The following is a 16,699-nucleotide window of genomic DNA, read 5'->3' as shown; positions in this document are numbered from 1 at the left end:
ATACATACATACATACATACATTTTCCATAGTGTTTCTGGACTGCTTTTAATTCCCCCTTTTCCCCCTTATGAATTTTCTAATTTATGTTAACTGAATCAACTTCCCATAAACATTTAATGCTGGTAATAATATGAATGAAATGTACATGAAAAGAAACATCAGAGTCAACCCTTCTTTTCACCGTGTTGGGTAATTAAAGGCAAAAGCAGTCTGGCTGGATAATACTATCAACAACCTAATCCTGAGATAACTGTTTCCCACAGTGACTGTCCTTTTATGTTGACTGGTTAAAGTGTCTCTGATGCATAACAATGTGTTTGGAGACAGAACTGGGCTACAAATTGTTCTGCTGTCCCAGTGTGTAAATATTATACAATGGGAAATCCTTAATCGGTATGCAAATGGGAGCAAATATCAATTGCTTTTTCCAATAGGTAAAGTTTTCCTTCCCACATCTGGCTGTTTGGACTGCGGTTGGCACTAAACTACAATGTACACAGTCCCTTTGACCCTAGTTTTTTTTTCCCCAAGCACTTGTACATTAGTTGATTTACAGAGGTCACTGAACTAGATTGGAATCAGGCTGTATAAGCTATACTTTAAAAAAAAGTGGGGGTGTCTTGAACATTAAATATGTTTAAAGTCTTTGCTGAACCTGAAGATGTTTTTTCAATGAGTCCACTCCATCTTTTGCTCAGGGGAATTCAGGTTTTCCTTTCTCTGTATCCCCCAAGCCCCCTCCTCCTTCCCTGCAATATATTTACTGCCTCAGTCTGGGAGCAGACATTAAGCCATGTACACAGTTCAAATGTAGAATGCAGTGATTCTATGCCATTCATAATGATTAATTGTATTTAATAGAAAGGGTCCAAAAATTACTCATGCTTTAACACAGAATCAATTGGAAAAGCCAGATTTTTACAAGACTTCCGAAAAGTCCATGAGAAGAATGGGAAGCATCCTCAATTGGGGAGGGGGGCTATTCCAAAAGAGGGGAGCCTCTATAGAGATCACTCACTCTTAAGCCCATTCCCATGGCATCACAAAATAGAGGGACTGTCAGCAACTCTCCTTAGTTTCTCAATTTCTCAGCAGAATCTATCTGGGCAAAGGAGAATCTAAGAACCCAATGCCAAATATCAGACAAAGTAATACAAGATAATAAAAACTACATATAAATATTTATTACCTGGAACAATGGTTTAGTAGGAAGAAGCAAATCATTAGTGGCAACTATCTTAGTTGCAATAAAGGTTTGGAAGCAACATGAAGGCTAAGACATTTCACATATCACTTTAAGTATTTGATACCTATTTTTCCCCAAAGGACTTCAAACTATTTTATGTTTCCTCACTCCCATTCCTATTTACTTTGGAAGGAACCTATATATTTTGAATGTCTTTGATTGATGTTTAATTATTTGCACACTTGAAAATGTATCCCTTTGACTTATTTGAAGCTTTAATAATTATTAAATTGTTGTAATAGGAACACAACATAAAACACTGATATTTAAAAATATTGATCTTTAATTTCAGTATTTCTCTCCAAAGAAAGATGTATAATTCTTATTCTGCTAGAACTGGAAATCTACAATTTCTTTAATGTGCCATTATCTGATTAAATTCTGATAATAGTTTTGGCTTAACATTTTTAAAGAAAGAATGGTTTAATGTATATTTTACTTAGGTACATTTATCATTACTGTTTATATTGATACCTTATGCAAATTAAAAAGAAATGAAGCAAAGATTTCACATCTCTGTGAAAGTGGATGGTTTCGATATACAGCATACAAAAATGTGAAAAGATACATGAATATTTAATGTGACAGTACTATTTGAAATACATTTTGTACAACATATACAGTTACAAACATGCTTTAAGAAATTATTGAATCACAATATATAATCTAAATTGATTGTAGTGTTAAATTGCTACAAATGTATCAAGGACTACTTTATGGCAAGATATACATTACAATATTGATAAGTACTTGATCATACAAAGCCTTATCACACAGTGCATTTCCACTGATATAAGTGATTTTTTTTAAGGTTCAAACATGCTTGTAAGCCTTTTCTGTTAATTTTAGTTAATATTTGAGAATTTCCTCTTTCAAAAATAGCCAGATTATCTAACCTGGCCTTTGTTGACATGCTGCGGTTGAAAATTCTGGAATAGTAGGCCAAGACACTAAGGAGTGATGTTCTGAGAAAATTTTGGATGCAACAGGAGTAAAAGAAAGTAACATGGTCTTCAAGCAACAGTGAAACTAAATGTGACTTTAAGCAGGCCTACTGTTTTATCAAATACTAATTTCATTCTTGCATATTTTTTAATAAGAGTGTTAAAAGATACATGAGTAAGAGACACTTACTACAGCAAAAGCTTTTTCAAGGACATAATTTGTCTTAACATTGCAGTGTTTGCTTTCTGGCTACTAGATTGCTATGTTGACATGCCAAGAAAAGTTGTGAGTATACTGCAACAATGATTCTCCAGTGCTTCTAGATAAGATCTTTTGGTTGATAATTGTTTCTTCCTTCTTAAAGAATCCCCAAGTTCCAGGAAAACCTGCTCCAACAGTTTTCTCTTATGATTTCTCTGTTTCTTGATGATGGCTTATGGGAGATCTCTGTAGATTATAACTGTGCCGTTATCAAAATGTCATCTGGACTTCCGTGCCTATTTCTTTTTCTCGGCATTTTGAAGAAACTATTTTATAGAGAAAAGAGAACCAGACTGGAGTTAAAATTGTCACACTGATGGTCCATAAAAATATTATTAACATTAAATTTATGCAACTGCCAATGTAGTCAGGTCATGATAATAAATCATCGAGAAAGGCATACTTCAGGAACACAACATTTGTTTATAGATTTGTAGCGGGTAATTCTTCCCCGCCTTTGAAAAAAGAAACCTAGTAATATAGTAAAGATGAATCAATATAAAATATGGGATCATAGAACAGAGTTACTTAGACCATAGCAGAATAAGAAAACACCATGAGCAAATTTTACACATCAGCTGACAAGTTGCATGAAATTCAGGGAAGAATTTGGGATTTATTGCAAAATCTTAATAGATTGATTTAACTCTGGTAATGGGAAAAAAGTTTGATTGTAGATCAGATTCATCACTAAATACCCTACTAAATCATCTATGGAGAATCACAGCCAGCCAGGTCGTGGTTAGGTGCTTTTTCAAAAGACAACAGAACTTTTTTTTCATTTTCTTTTTCTCATCCAAGAAGCTCATCCAAGAGCTGAAGAAACTTCTTGAATGAGAAATAAAAGAAAGCCAAGTTGACTTTTGAAAAAGTAGCTTTTGGGATATTCTACCAAATTTGCTTATTTGGAAATGTTAGGGAAAATATATAGATGGAAGATTAGATGCTACTCCAGGTGTTTTCATTGTTTTAAGATGTGTTTTGCACAATCTTGCATTTTGTATCTTATTGCTGTGTAAAAAAATAGCTAAGAGATAAAAATGGTCACTCAATTGTACTGTCATCTGGAAAGCTGATTCCTATGGGTGGAGCTGTGATCCACCTGTTTCCTTGGACCAAGTGATTAAAACTGAGCAAACAGGATACATTTGCCTCAGTGTGTTTAGCCAGTAGTTAAATTGGTACTTTAGTCAAACAGAATTTTCTTTTTGTGGATGCTCAAGAGGAGCCTACAAGTCTAGCTGTGCTGAAGTGAGAGCCTTGGAAGGGCAATACTAAATAAATATGTAAACTGCAGTATGTCCAGAAGACTTTGCTTGTTTGTTGGGAAGAAAAGATGCATTTGGAGCCCTGTGTGATTCTAACATCTTGTCACTTCTGCTCTGACTTAATTTCCTGCCTGTAAAAACTCATACCACAGATTTATCCTTACAAGAAATATATTCTTTATACATGGTCAGCTAAATTGTTCTTTACCCAATTACATACAACTTTATTCTCCAGCGGGAATTCCATCATTTAACAAAAGAACTGGGCAAAACGGAGAAGATGATTGGAGCACATTTTGATGCTCTGGTGTATGGCGCTTAGAATAAATTTTAGCCACCTGAAATTCAGAACCCACTTTAAAACCCAAACATGAAACAAAAACAGCATTTTTACATGCATATATGCTCTCCCTATCCTTGTTTCTGCCATTGCAGTCAGACGATGGAAAACATAAATGGTGGATGTCTTTTTCTTTGTCTGCTGAATCTTGTTTCATATGCATTGTAGCATAACCTTTCTGAATTATACCACTGTTTGCTTTATGCATTTTAAAACAAATTTATTGACAACTTCCATCCTAGGAGATTCTTGATCCTATGCAAAATATAAAAATCTGGTATTATATAATGCTAATATTATGAACTTCATTTTTTAAAAAAAACATTGTAAAGGGATGGTCTGGTGGAATCAGTGGAACTGTGTTGATCTTCCTGCCCAATAAGCATTTTACTTTATATGTATAAGCATATAGAGAAAATATAGGATGGCAGGTATACAGTGGTTTGGTAAAAATATAATTTATTGGATTTCAGTTCCTTGTTAAGGAGCAGAGGGGAATCTATTTGTATTAGACTGCCAATCAGGATTTTTAAGACATGATAAATCTGCTGTAGTAAAAATGTCTACCAGGGAAACATCTAAATTCTTAAAATGAGGCCAGTGCAATAAATGAATACATTACAGCTCAACTGGATTTCTTTTCTCATTAAATTTTAAATATTTTCCTTAGACAGAGAATGATCAAAGTACACTAAAAGATGTTCCTTGTTATTAAACTAGTCTAAATTAGATTCAGTCTCAATAACTTTTATGTAGACATGTAACATCTTTCTTCCCCCAAACTCCCATTGCATCGCTTTTATTTCTAAGTACTTAATAAGAAATATAGCCCAGAACTACATGAACTGTCATTGGAAATGGGATACAATAAATGTATATTAATTCTCTTAACAACCAACTTTAAATGTATGTTACTTTTGTGTATAGTCTTGCCCTTCCTTCCAGTTATACTCAGCTACAGCCCAACCAGTGTGAGCGTTGCTGTCTTAACACATCAGGATTGCTGTAGTCTGGGAACTGGGAAAGTTTACTGTAATAGCCTTAGGAAACAACAGTAATACCCTAATGGTCAGTTTTAAACCATATAAACAGATTTTGTGAATGTTGTACTGTATGTCTACAACAGAGGTGGGTTCCTACCAGTTCGCACCTATTCGGTAGAACCAGTTTGTCAAATCTACCGAACCGGTTAGAAGAGGTTCCACCAATGGACCCGGAAAGCAAGCCACACCTACAGAAGAGGTTCCAAAATTTTTTGAAACCCACCACTGGTCCTTGGATAAGATTATTCTACACTATCATGCTGATATTTATAAAACTCAGTGCCTCTGTGAAAGGTAAGGATGACTACTGCATTTGTGGTGCAATCAGAACATTGCATGTGTTGAAGTTGTTTTAACGCAAACCAAAGATGCCTTTTAAAAAACAAGTTTACATCCTATTCTTATGCATGCCAGGGCTGTGTGTGAGGTAATTTAAAGTGGTTCTGACAAGTGTCGTCAGCATCTTCATATCCGGTCACATGGGCGGCAAGCCACTCCCATCCGGTCACATGGGTGGCAAGCCACTCCCACAAAGGACGACACACCCACAGAGTAGGTTCGAACAATTTTTGAAACCCACCACTGGTCTACAATACAGATTAAAAAAATAATTTAGAAGATCTGCGATGGTGCAGTGGTTAGAGTGCAGTACTGCAGGCTACTTCTGCTGATCGGTTTGGCAGTTTGAATCTCACCAGGTTCAAGGTTGACTCAGCCTTCCATCTTTCCGAGGTCAGTAAAATGGTGACCCATATTGTTGGGGGCAATATGCTGACTGTAAACCGCTTAGAGAGGGCTGTAAAGCACTGTGAAGCGGTATATACGTCTAAGTGCTGTTGCTATTGCTAATTTAAACAATTTAATTAAAAAGATATCTCACCTAGAACTAAGAAATTTCCTGATAGTGAGAACAATTAATCAGTAGAATAGCTTTCTTCTAGAACTTGTGTGGGTGTTGGTTTCAAGACGAGACTTGAGAGCTATTTTTCAGGAATAGTATACTATCTTCTGCCATGGGCACAGGGTTGGACTAGAAGACTTCTAGAGCTCCTTCCAACCTTATTCTCTGTTCTAGGTTCTACAAATGATTCCAAATACAGCTCATCTCCTTGCTATATATTATTGATGGTGAACCTGTGGCACATGGAGCCATTTGTTAGGGCACGCGAGGCATTGCCCTGTCAGCTCCAGCACGCTGGCCAGCTGACTTTGGCCTTCTTTTAAGGCCATTTTTCACCTTCCGGAGTGTGAAAAAACAGCCCTATGGGCAAACTGGAAGTTTGGGAACGGACTTCCGGTTTGCACATAGGGCTGTTTTTCACTCTATGGAGTATTCAGGATGCTTCCCTGAAGGCTCCAGAAGGCGAAAAAGGGCCCTACGGAGAAATCGGAAGTCACTGTTTCTAAATTTTTGGGTTCCCCGTAGGTCCATTTTTCGCACTCTGGAGGGTTCAGGGAAGCTCTCTGATTGTGCAGGCATGCGTGCAGGGGTGGGTGGGCATGCACGCATTCTGGGGTTGCACGCATAGCATTATGGATGTGGCATTATGGATGTGGCATGCCAGCACACGACCCCCCCTGCGCTCCTCCCGCTTTTGGCACTCGATCCAAAAAAAAGGTTAGCCATCACTGCTATATATGGTCTTCAAATTTCAAGGGCTACCAAAACATGGAATGGGACAACTGGACACAGCCAACTCATCATAGCCAAATTGCCGTGGGACAGCTTAACAATTCAATTGTTTAAAATAATTAAGAAATGACTTTAATTTTTGTCATTCGTATTTCATTTTGTCCCTCCTTTGCCTTCTTTCTTTAATGATTCTATTCCACCATTTATTTGATATTAGTGTTACTCTTGTCCCATGGTACATTGGCCACAGTGAGTTGGCCGTGGGAGAGGTTGGCTGCAGCAAGTTGGCCACGGCAAGTTGGCTGTGGCGAGTTGACAAGTTGTCCTAGACCCACCAAAATGGGGATCAAACCATAACTAGCTGTAGTGTCTAGGGCTGCTTTTCACTAGTTTACAACAGAGAGAATTTAGAAATACACTAGAAACATTGACTCTATTAAATCCTTCCTTCAATTGATATACCACATACAAAGTGATAGTTAAGAGCATGTACTTCTGCTCCTTGCCTCTTGTTACAAGCAAGCAGCCCCATAAATGGAACCAGGTACAAGTTTTCAGTTTTACAAATAGCTATTCTATAAATGGGTATGTAGGGAAGGGGGGGGGGGATCCACCTAAGTGCATTTTTATCACCCAGGTCTTCAACAGTAACTCACATGCATTATATTTCAATGCACATTAAAGACTTCAGGAAGTGCTGGATGTGCAGGAAAGAGATGACTGAATCACTTTTGCAGGAATGGCCGAAGGCTTCTCCTTCCATCTAAATTCCACAACGTGACTACATTTTATGTGGTGAGTGAACAGATGTAATTTCTTTGGCTGGATATTCTTCTGCTGACACCACCAGTCTCCTAATCTGCCACGAGTTGAATTTAACCCCAAGATAAGCCTAAACCCTAATTGCTTTGTTTGATCTCCTACCATTTAAACTCTAATGGTCTAACTAAACTGGATCGTGGAAAAAGTAATGGACAGTGCAGAGGCAGCTTTGAAATATATTTCTTATTCCCACTCTAGGACATGATGAACAAACCTTTACATATGATAAATTATTTTTTTAATAAGGTATTCATGTTTTACTTTCTTGGGGAAAGAGCTCCCACTGGGGTTTGCTTTGGAACAGAAGAAATATCCATTTCCTGCCTTAATCCAAACATTTATATTGTATCAGTTAATAGGGTATACAAAAGGTAAATCAATTATCTGATTTGCTTGGGTAGGGCTACTGAAACATTGATGGCATATCATGTTTTGTGATCTCACAGTGATTTTAGGCACATATGAGCAGTTCTCAGCTTTCTTCATCATGGACAACACTGGCTGGAGCTGCTGGAAACTGTAGTTCAGCAACTTCTGCAATACCCCAGATTACTTGCTACTGAACCCATATGATGCAAGAAGCAGCTTGCATTACCAGATCTGGGTTTCAATAAGCTATACAACTGCTAGATGACACCCAGGAGCTAACGTTCCCTGAATCGTTTTGCTGCCATTTATGGACTCTTACCTCCAAGATCTAGAATCTCATTTCCCTCTAAGGCAGAACAGTGATTCACTAATTCTGCCATGCAAATAGATAAGAAAAAACGAACAAACAAACCATGTAAAATCACATATGCACTCAGGAGGTACCATAGCAGAGGTTTCTGCCATGCCATTTTCTCCCAGCCCTGTGAATTTAGCATTGGCTAAATTCAGTGCTTGTTTTTTATTTGCCTAGAGAAAGCAAACATTCCTTTAAAGATAACTTAAAACCACTTAAAACTACTCGGAGGTGGGTCTTACTGGTTCTAAAGAGCCTTTAGGAGAAGTGACAGGGATTACAACCCCTGTAATTTTTTTTTTAATTATTTATTACAGCTAGAGTATCAAAGGCTGTGTAGTTGCCTACATATAACAAAAGAAGTTTCCAGATGCAAAGTGTTTGACCACATGTTTTATTCATCTGTAAATGGGATGCTTCCTTGAGAAAAAGAACTTAGCATTCTTTTGATCCTTGCTCTAGTATGTCCTAATTCTATCCTTCTGGACTGTTTGCATTTATATGCTGTCACAGAATGCAGTCCTGCTCCTCTGTGCTTTCCATTATTTAAGCTGCAGGACCCCAACTGGGTTCGTGAGTTTAGCCCTTAGACATTGCTGGAATGCAATCTAAAATTTAAAGTGCTCCCAGGTCCTCATGGCAACAGCTTGCCAGTGACCTCTCTGAACAAAATGCCCCGTGAGCACAGCTGTCACGGGCCACAAAGAGTTGACACCTAAATTAAATCTGTGTCTAAGTTCTGGGGACTTAGATTAGATATTAAATTTAACTACCACTTAGTTAAATTCATAGCGCTATCCAGATCTATAGTTTCAGTCTTACAGACATTGTCATAAAATTGAAATTTTGAACATCAGCAAATTTCAGCTTTTCTGGAACTAAAATCTGTAATGATCCAGATGTTCCTGAACTTCAAATTTCAGCATCCCTCACAATCAGCATAGTGAGCGGGAGTTGTAGTTTAGCAATACCTACCGAGCAAAGATTCCCAGTCTTTAAATAAAAAATGAATGTCACTTTGATTTTGACAATCTAGCATAAGGGAATTAATTAGATGAAGGATTTGCTGTAACAGTATTTCCATTGACATAGTCCATGTGTTTGAGGCACTTAGACACAATTAGGAAAAACAACTCTAGGAAGTGGATGAAAAGAAGCTCCATCAATATTGTTTTGCATGATTTGCTAAATAACACCTAAATGTGTTAAATTGCCATTCAATAACTAGTACAATATTGGTTTACTACTTGGCTTGTTAGCACCGGTGCATTCCAGGTTCCTCCATTAGTGATTTAAGATTTTAAATAAAGCTTTTCATCCCAAAATTTGTTTCCCAAACTGCGGGACTCCAAATGAAATTCTCTGACCAACTAGGAAAAGAAATCTTCTGCTTGCGATTTTTCATTTAGTATCTGTTTAGAAACATTATTCAATAAGGTTGACCTTTAAAACTGCAGAGATTGTATGTACTACGAAGCTGGAAATATTGGCTGCTATATTTGTATGGCCTGAAGTTAAAGCACGAAACGATTCTGTCCTTTCCAATGATATTCCTCTCAAGCTAGCATTTCATCTGTATGGGTTTACATATGCAGCCTGCTCTAAGCAGACAGGAATCAAACATTTGGACATTTTTCCAATATCCATGTAAACCAATGCTATTATTAAAAAATCTTTAAATAACCGATATGTGAGAAATGTGTATTTCTGCATTAACAGGGGGATGAGATAGTTGCAATTTCATTGGAAGAGGAAATATTGGCCTTTGGTGAGCAGAAAGCTTCAACAAGACAGCAGGGTTTCGAATGAGTCTCTTTCTCTGTACAGCTTCAGAGAGTGAAATAATTGACAGAGAGCCCAGTGCTACTCAATCATTTGGAACCATGCCCAGGGCTTCACATAAAACAAGCACTTTTATTGTTCTGTTCCTCCCTTTAGTTTATTCCCATCCCCACCCTACCCCCAGTATTCCCCCTCTTCCTTACTCTATTTTCAGAGCAAATAAAAACACAATGGGAGCAGCCCAAAGGAAATTGTTTGTGGTTTGGGGGTCAATCAAATCTCTCCTCCCCCCCCCCAACTCCGTACACACAAAGTTTGGAAAACAGAAATGTAACTTGCAAAGAAGAATATTCTGGGGACCCAGCCGGCCACCCAGCCCTTCCGAGTTGCAACATGAGAGGAGCAGCCTTTGATGGCTGCACCCTTATGGCACCTGGTTTCATTACCAAATCAGTGTTGATTGTTCCTTGTCTAAATTTAACCCCATCCCTGGGAAATACCTCAAGGGAAGGGCACTCTGGAATGAAGGGGCATGCATCTCCTGTGGGAACAGTGATGTCTGTGTAGTTTTCGTCTGTTGGCCAAGTTTGCTGGAAGACAGGAAAGAAAATATGGAGATGTCAGTATTATGACATTAGGATTAGTACAATATAGATGCAAGTGTGACTTTCAGCTTGCTATCAGAAGTGTTTTAGAAGGAACATAGAAAATACTACTTCAGCAACAGAGTGGTCAATGTCTGGAATGCTCTACCCAACTCCATTGTTACAGCCTCAAACCCTCACAGCTTCAACCTTAAACTGTCTACTGTGGACCTCACCCCATTCTTAAGAGGTCCATAAAGGCGGCGTGCATAAGCGCATCAGCATGTCTACTGTCCCTGTTTTACAGCATGACCCGACAAATGCGCGAACGACAAAAGCGCGCCGACAAAACCGTGGCGCTAAAACCGCGATGTCATCAACGCGCCAACAGCGCGCCAACAACAGCCGCCGACAGAAGCGCGATTTAAGTTAAGGTAAGGGTTAGGTTTAGGTTTAGGGTTAGGGTTAGGGTTACAACGCGCTTCTGTCGGCGCGCTGTTGTCGGCACGCTTCAGCGCTCATTCGTCAGCACGCTTTAGAACTCGCGGTTTTGTCACCGCGGTTTAGTCAGGCGCGCTTTTGTCGTTTGCGCATTTGTGGGTGAACCGTTTTATAGTCCCCATTTATCTGTATTTACTTCCTTTGTTCATATTTATGTTCATATCTATACTTATTATCTTGTACATGTTTGACAAGCAAACAAACAAACAAATATGCCTGCCTGCTTGTTCCAAGTCCAAAGACAAGTTTCCTGTAAAGATAATAGGCTATCTGTAGCAAAACTCCCCTTTCAAAAGTATGGGGTTGCGTGTGTTTTATAAATACTTACATATAATAAACCATTGGTTAAGACTGGTATAATATATAAATCCATCAGCTGTTTAAAAACATGAGCCAGAAAGCAGCTTATTATATAATTAATGCCTGGAAACACCAAAGTATGTCCCATGGTTTTCAACTCCCACATAATTTGTACATGATGTGTAACAAAAACTTTAAAGAGTAAACAGCCAGCATAATGCAATGGGATTAGCTTTAGAGGATGTCATGTGTGGCTGGATTGTGTTCTTTGGTTTTATTGCATGAATGAAAAAAACAACACTGTGTATTCAAATATTTTTTTGAAAATATAAATGGCTTAAGCCTGCTAATCGTTTTGGCTTAGTTTCTAAATTACAAGCTTTTCCAGTTTGATCCCTTCCCAGAGTGTTAGACTGCAACTCTATTAATCTCAGCCAGTATTCTGTTTGTGGATGACAGGGGATGAAATCTAATGTATGTTGGAAAGATCCAGAATGGGAAATGTTGGATTATATCCTAAGGCACGAACAGCTTCTCATCTCAATGCAGTTGGAAAAGTATTGAGCAGACAGTTGTTCACAGTTGGAAAAGCAATGAGCAGACAGTTGTTCATTCTTTCTGCTTCAGCCCCCTCATAATAATGCCCTCTCTGCCTCAGAGAGTTTTTTTTGCAAAGCATATCTGAACATTTACGAAGAATAATTAAGAAATGCTGGTGTACCATTGAAAGTGGAAAGCAAAATTCATTGCAAAGTGCTAAAAATCTTGTATGAAGGCAGAAATATGCCCAGTTTTGCCTGGATGATCATAAACGGCTAATTTCTCCTGTCTCAAGAGAATTGTGTAATTAAAATGTTTCTTTATCTTTATATAAATAATTAAGCAAAGTAAGTTTCTCTTAGGAAAACTTTATTCTTTTTGACTACACCATTATGAGGTTTTTTTGGCACTAATATGGAAACATTTTGCCATTTCTTTTGATAAATTATTCCTGGGATCTCTTAGTGGTCTTCCTTCCAACAGATTAGCCACATCTGACTTGTTAGCAATTTTTAGATGGCCAACATCAAATTAGATGCTGTTGCCTGCTGTGCCATGTTATTCAAAGAAAAGCTTAAATCCAAATGCAATTGTTTTCCTAAAGCCATTGGACATATGAGCTGAGGTGGCACAGTGGTTAGAGTGCAGCACTGCAGGCTACTTCAGCTGACTGCAGTTCTGCAGTTCGGCTGTTCAAATCTCACCGGCTCAAGGTTGACTCAGCCTTCCATCCTTCCGAGGTGGGTAAAATGAGGACCCGGATTGTTGGGGGCAATATGCTGACTCTGTAAACCCGCTTAGAAAGGGTTGAAAGCCCCATGAAGCGGTATATAAGTCTAACTGCTATTGCTATTGATATACCATACTTTCAATGATGTAAAGATGTGTGAACAATTGCTTCAACTTTTAAATATTTTTTCTAGGCTTGAAACTAAATCAAGAATAATTCCATCACAACATAATCAATCATTCTTCAAATGCTAGCTAGGCTATACAAATAGTGTGGCAATTTGATCCAACATCCTGTAGACAGGGGTGTCCAGGATCGTCACGTGATGTATTGGGACTTTTTCCCTCTTTGCTAAACTGGGCATGGGTGTATCCAGCATGTGACACATTCAGCCTGTGGGTCGGGAGTTTGACAGTCCTGCTGTAGAATATGAATCCACGCCACATTTGCTGTTCTGGTCTTCGTAGGTTTTCCCTGTATCCAGAGTGTCTGCAGGGTCCATGATGCCCTTAAAAAAATAGGCACAGCTTCTATTGCACTGTTGTGGCTGCCATCCTGAGCAACGGTGGCACGGTGGTTAGAGTGCAGTACTGCAGGCTATTTCTGCTGACTGCTGGCTGCCTGCAATTTGGCAGTTCAAATCTCACCAAGTCAAGGTTGACTCAGCCCTCCGAGGTGGATAAAATGAGGACCCAGATTTTTAGAGGCAATATGCTGATTCTGTAAACGCTTAGAGAGGGCTCTAAAGCACTGTGAAGCAGTTTATAAGTCTAAGTGCTACTTCTATTGCGATCTTACTGTTTTTTAATCATATTCTGAGGACAGCAATAGAGCCACTGTTATAATTCTTCAACCCCCTGGACAGTTACAGATGCAGTGATATAGGTGCCAGATGAATGTTTGTCTATTATCTGTAATTGTATCTACATTTTCTCTCTCTTACATACAGAGAGACAGACAGGACAGACCTGACTGACAACTACTGACTGACTAATGGGCTCTTTTCTCTCCCTCTTACCCATTAAGGGAACGCTTTGCTGAATCAGACTACCCAATGATTTATAGATCATATGCTCCTTTGAAAAACACGGAAAAGTTTGTGAAATCCCCTATCATTTACACCTACTGCTACCTAATAATTTTGTGGAGCACAGACCCCTTCCATCAGATCTATGGAGAACTATTTAAAAGAAGATTAGCATTACCTGGCTCTGCTTTTTTTCTGTAGAAAAATAAAACGAACTTGGTTCACTTGCAATGCTTTTATAATGTGTGCATGAAATTGGGGGGGGGGGAATAATAGCTAAATATCCTTCCCGACTCCCAGTTCCAGCCTTGTTGCTGTTTCTCTTTCAACCAAAGAGAACTGGAAATGTAAGTTATCACCAGCTGGCATTAAAGGAGTCGTGTCTCCCTGCAGCCCTCAAGGGTGCAACTTCAAACTGTTTTATTTAGAGTTTATGAGACCCTGCCTAGACTCAGTGCTGTAGGATTGTTACACTCCCTTCTGAAAAAGTCAATTGACTGTTGATTTTTTTTTTTTTAAGCTGGAAAGTCAGCCAGGGCTAGAGAGCTGTTATTCTGTCAGACAATCATATATCTGAACCATGTTACCTTTTCTGTTTTGTTTTTTTTATTGCTTGGATGAGATGAGAGCAATAGAAAATCAAGACAGTGTCCTGTGAATTTGAAAAAAAGCAAAATCAAATATAAAATAAAAGGCTCAAATCAAGACAGGTCTCACTGTGATATTGGCCAGCCTAATAGGGTTAAGCAGTCCTGGGGAGAGCATTATCTGAAGATATTATCTAGGAATTTCTAATCAATGTTAGAAAGCTCGCAAAACATCAGGGACTTCGGATATAGATTTGCATGCACTTTTAAAAAAAACATGAAAATTTATTATAGGTTCCCCCTTAAGGGTTCTGGGCAGAAAATCACTTATGTAGATTGCATTAACGTAACTTATTTCTTAAAAGCTCTATTTTAATAAGATAGCAACCGAGCTTAAAGATGAGCAGAGGATGTAAACCCTACCGTTTCAGTTCTGGTGTGACTTTATTTCGATAGAGACACACAAATTAACCAGGCTAAGGAAATCTAACCTCTGGTACTTAAACCCCGCCAGGCAGGTACGCGCGAGGTAAGGTAGCAGAGGTGGTGACCGATGTGCTCGGGACGGGTTCTAAATTGACCACCGTCCAACGAGCAGAAGCGGACAGTAGGCGCTGTGCCGGAGCGCAGAAGGAGCAACTGAGACTACAGTATCAGCTTCATTCTCCCGTTGACCGGGGAGAGCCAGGCAAGAAACACACACCACAACACCCCGCGCAAGACTTACCTGGCCTCTGTCCATGGACCAGAAGCAACCCCGTCAGAAGCAAACCCAGCTCAAAAGGAGCTGCGGGAAATCTCATCTCGGCGGATGGGCGCAACGCAAGGGGGGGACCCGCGTTCTTTTTAATCCCACTTCGCCGCGAAGGAGCCGCTTGCCGGAAACGGTCGGCAGTGGGTCTTCTGGCGTGGCTCACATTCTCTGAATGGCAAGCCTTGCCGTGGAGCTTTCCCTGCCTTTCCCAGCAAGGTTAATGACCGCGGGAGGCAAGGCTACTGGTTGGGCACGTTGTGGTCAGTGCCTTCCTCCCCAGGTCCCCCCCTGCCCTGCCTCTTCCTTTTATCACTCCCCCTTCGATTCCCTAAGCAAACAACAGGAAGGAAACCCTGGGTGGAATGGAGAGATCCCCCCCCCCCCACCAAGCAACCAATCCAAACTTCCTTCCCGAGTCAGTCCAGGAAGAATAAATATATGCCACCCCCCACCCTCACTCTCCAGCTACTGGTTTCCTCCTCCCATTTGCAGCTGTTTGCGCTTTTGCTATTTTGCCCATCTCTGTCCCATATGCAAACAAGGCAGGGAAGTGATGGAAAGTCCTGTCTTTTGTTTGGCTCTGAAAGGCAAGGCTTATAGATCCCCCCAAAAAGAATGGTGGGCCCCTCTGCTACCCCCAACCCCCCAATCCTGATCAACTAGCTGCAAAGTGCTAAAGCTGTGCCTTTTGTGATAGCAAGGTGGTTGTGGTTTTTTTTTTTAAGGAGCTGAAAGCCCTTGAGTTTTATTAAAGGTATTATTTCTGGGACTGACCAAGATTTAAAAATGAGTATTGCCTTGAGCGATGGAAAGAACAAAGAATGCACTTTAATTCAGCTTAAACATAAAATTGCATTTAGTAGGGCTTTTATATTAATGAGTCAACCAGTCTAAAGTTCTTAAAAATTCAGGAGATTACTCATGAGATGTATCTGCCTTGAAAGTATCCCATCTGGAACTGTATAACACAGTCAAACATCAGGAGTGACCTGCCTGAATTGTGTGTTTTCATGATTGTAGTGAATACGGTGGTTTGATAAGTAAGCTTGCTCAGAGTCCACCTTGAACCCCGGATGGACAGCAATAAATTTGACAGACAGACAAGCAAGCAAGCAAGGTCTTTTAACTGGAATTCCTACAGATTGTTTTGTAGGTTAAAGATGTTTACCTGGGAAGAAAACTGAGAGTCGGGGGTTTTCCAGTCATATTTATCCTTCAAGATACGAAGCTGCATCTCAGAAGCAACTTGTTGTATGTTGTTTGGGTGTGGCATTCCATTTGATGAGGAAGTAACGGAGAGCCATTAGTGTGTTGTGAGTGATTGGAGGTCAAGAGAGATAAATGGTGAGAAACAGAGTTGGCTGTAAGACAAGAAAAAGCAAATCAGGACAGATGTTGAATTGGAAGAAGACAAGCCAATGTCACCGTGGACATGGAATGTGGTGCGTCAAATGCTTCTGCTCAAAAATCAAAGGTTTTTTTTAAAAGTAGAAATAGGAAAAATCAAGTAAGGTTTTTTATTTTTCTTGGAATGAGCGAGACCAGAGTTTCCTTGGTGGCTGCAGTCAAGAGAGGGTACTCTGAACATTCAATATAGTTCTAGAACATAG

The 16,699-nt window shown here is 39.4% G+C and overlaps 1 protein-coding gene across 1 annotated transcript; it reads right to left on the bottom strand.

Moving 5' to 3' along the window:
• Nucleotides 1–1,511: 1,511 nt before the first annotated feature.
• LOC116512953 (apelin receptor early endogenous ligand-like) lies at nucleotides 1,512–15,138 on the bottom strand. Its single transcript, XM_032223655.1, has 3 exons — nucleotides 15,063–15,138; nucleotides 10,567–10,656; nucleotides 1,512–2,720 (listed from the first exon to the last, which is right to left on the bottom strand). The coding sequence occupies exons 1-2, from the start codon at nucleotides 15,136–15,138 to the stop codon at nucleotides 10,568–10,570; spliced, it is 165 nt and encodes a 54-aa protein (XP_032079546.1). The 3' UTR covers nucleotides 1,512–2,720; nucleotide 10,567.
• Between the last annotated feature and the right edge of the window lie 1,561 nt (nucleotides 15,139–16,699).

The sequence above is a fragment of the Thamnophis elegans genome, chromosome 9 (genome assembly GCF_009769535.1).
Source record: "Thamnophis elegans isolate rThaEle1 chromosome 9, rThaEle1.pri, whole genome shotgun sequence".
Classification (NCBI taxonomy): Eukaryota; Metazoa; Chordata; class Lepidosauria; order Squamata; family Colubridae; genus Thamnophis; species Thamnophis elegans.
Note: the sequence above shows the minus strand (reverse complement) of the source record. Positions and strands in the feature narration are given on the sequence as shown.

What these genes read in the sequence shown, in the direction of transcription:
- LOC116512953 (XM_032223655.1), bottom strand. Translation starts at nt 15,138, where the DNA reads ATGAGATTTCCCGCAGCTCCTTTTGAGCTGGGTTTGCTTCTGACGGGG. An exon ending in GGTCCATGGACAGAGGCCAG is followed by an intron (nt 10,657 to 15,062) that starts GTAAGTCTTGCG and finishes CCTGTCTTCCAG; the next exon opens with CAAACTTGGCCAACAGACGA.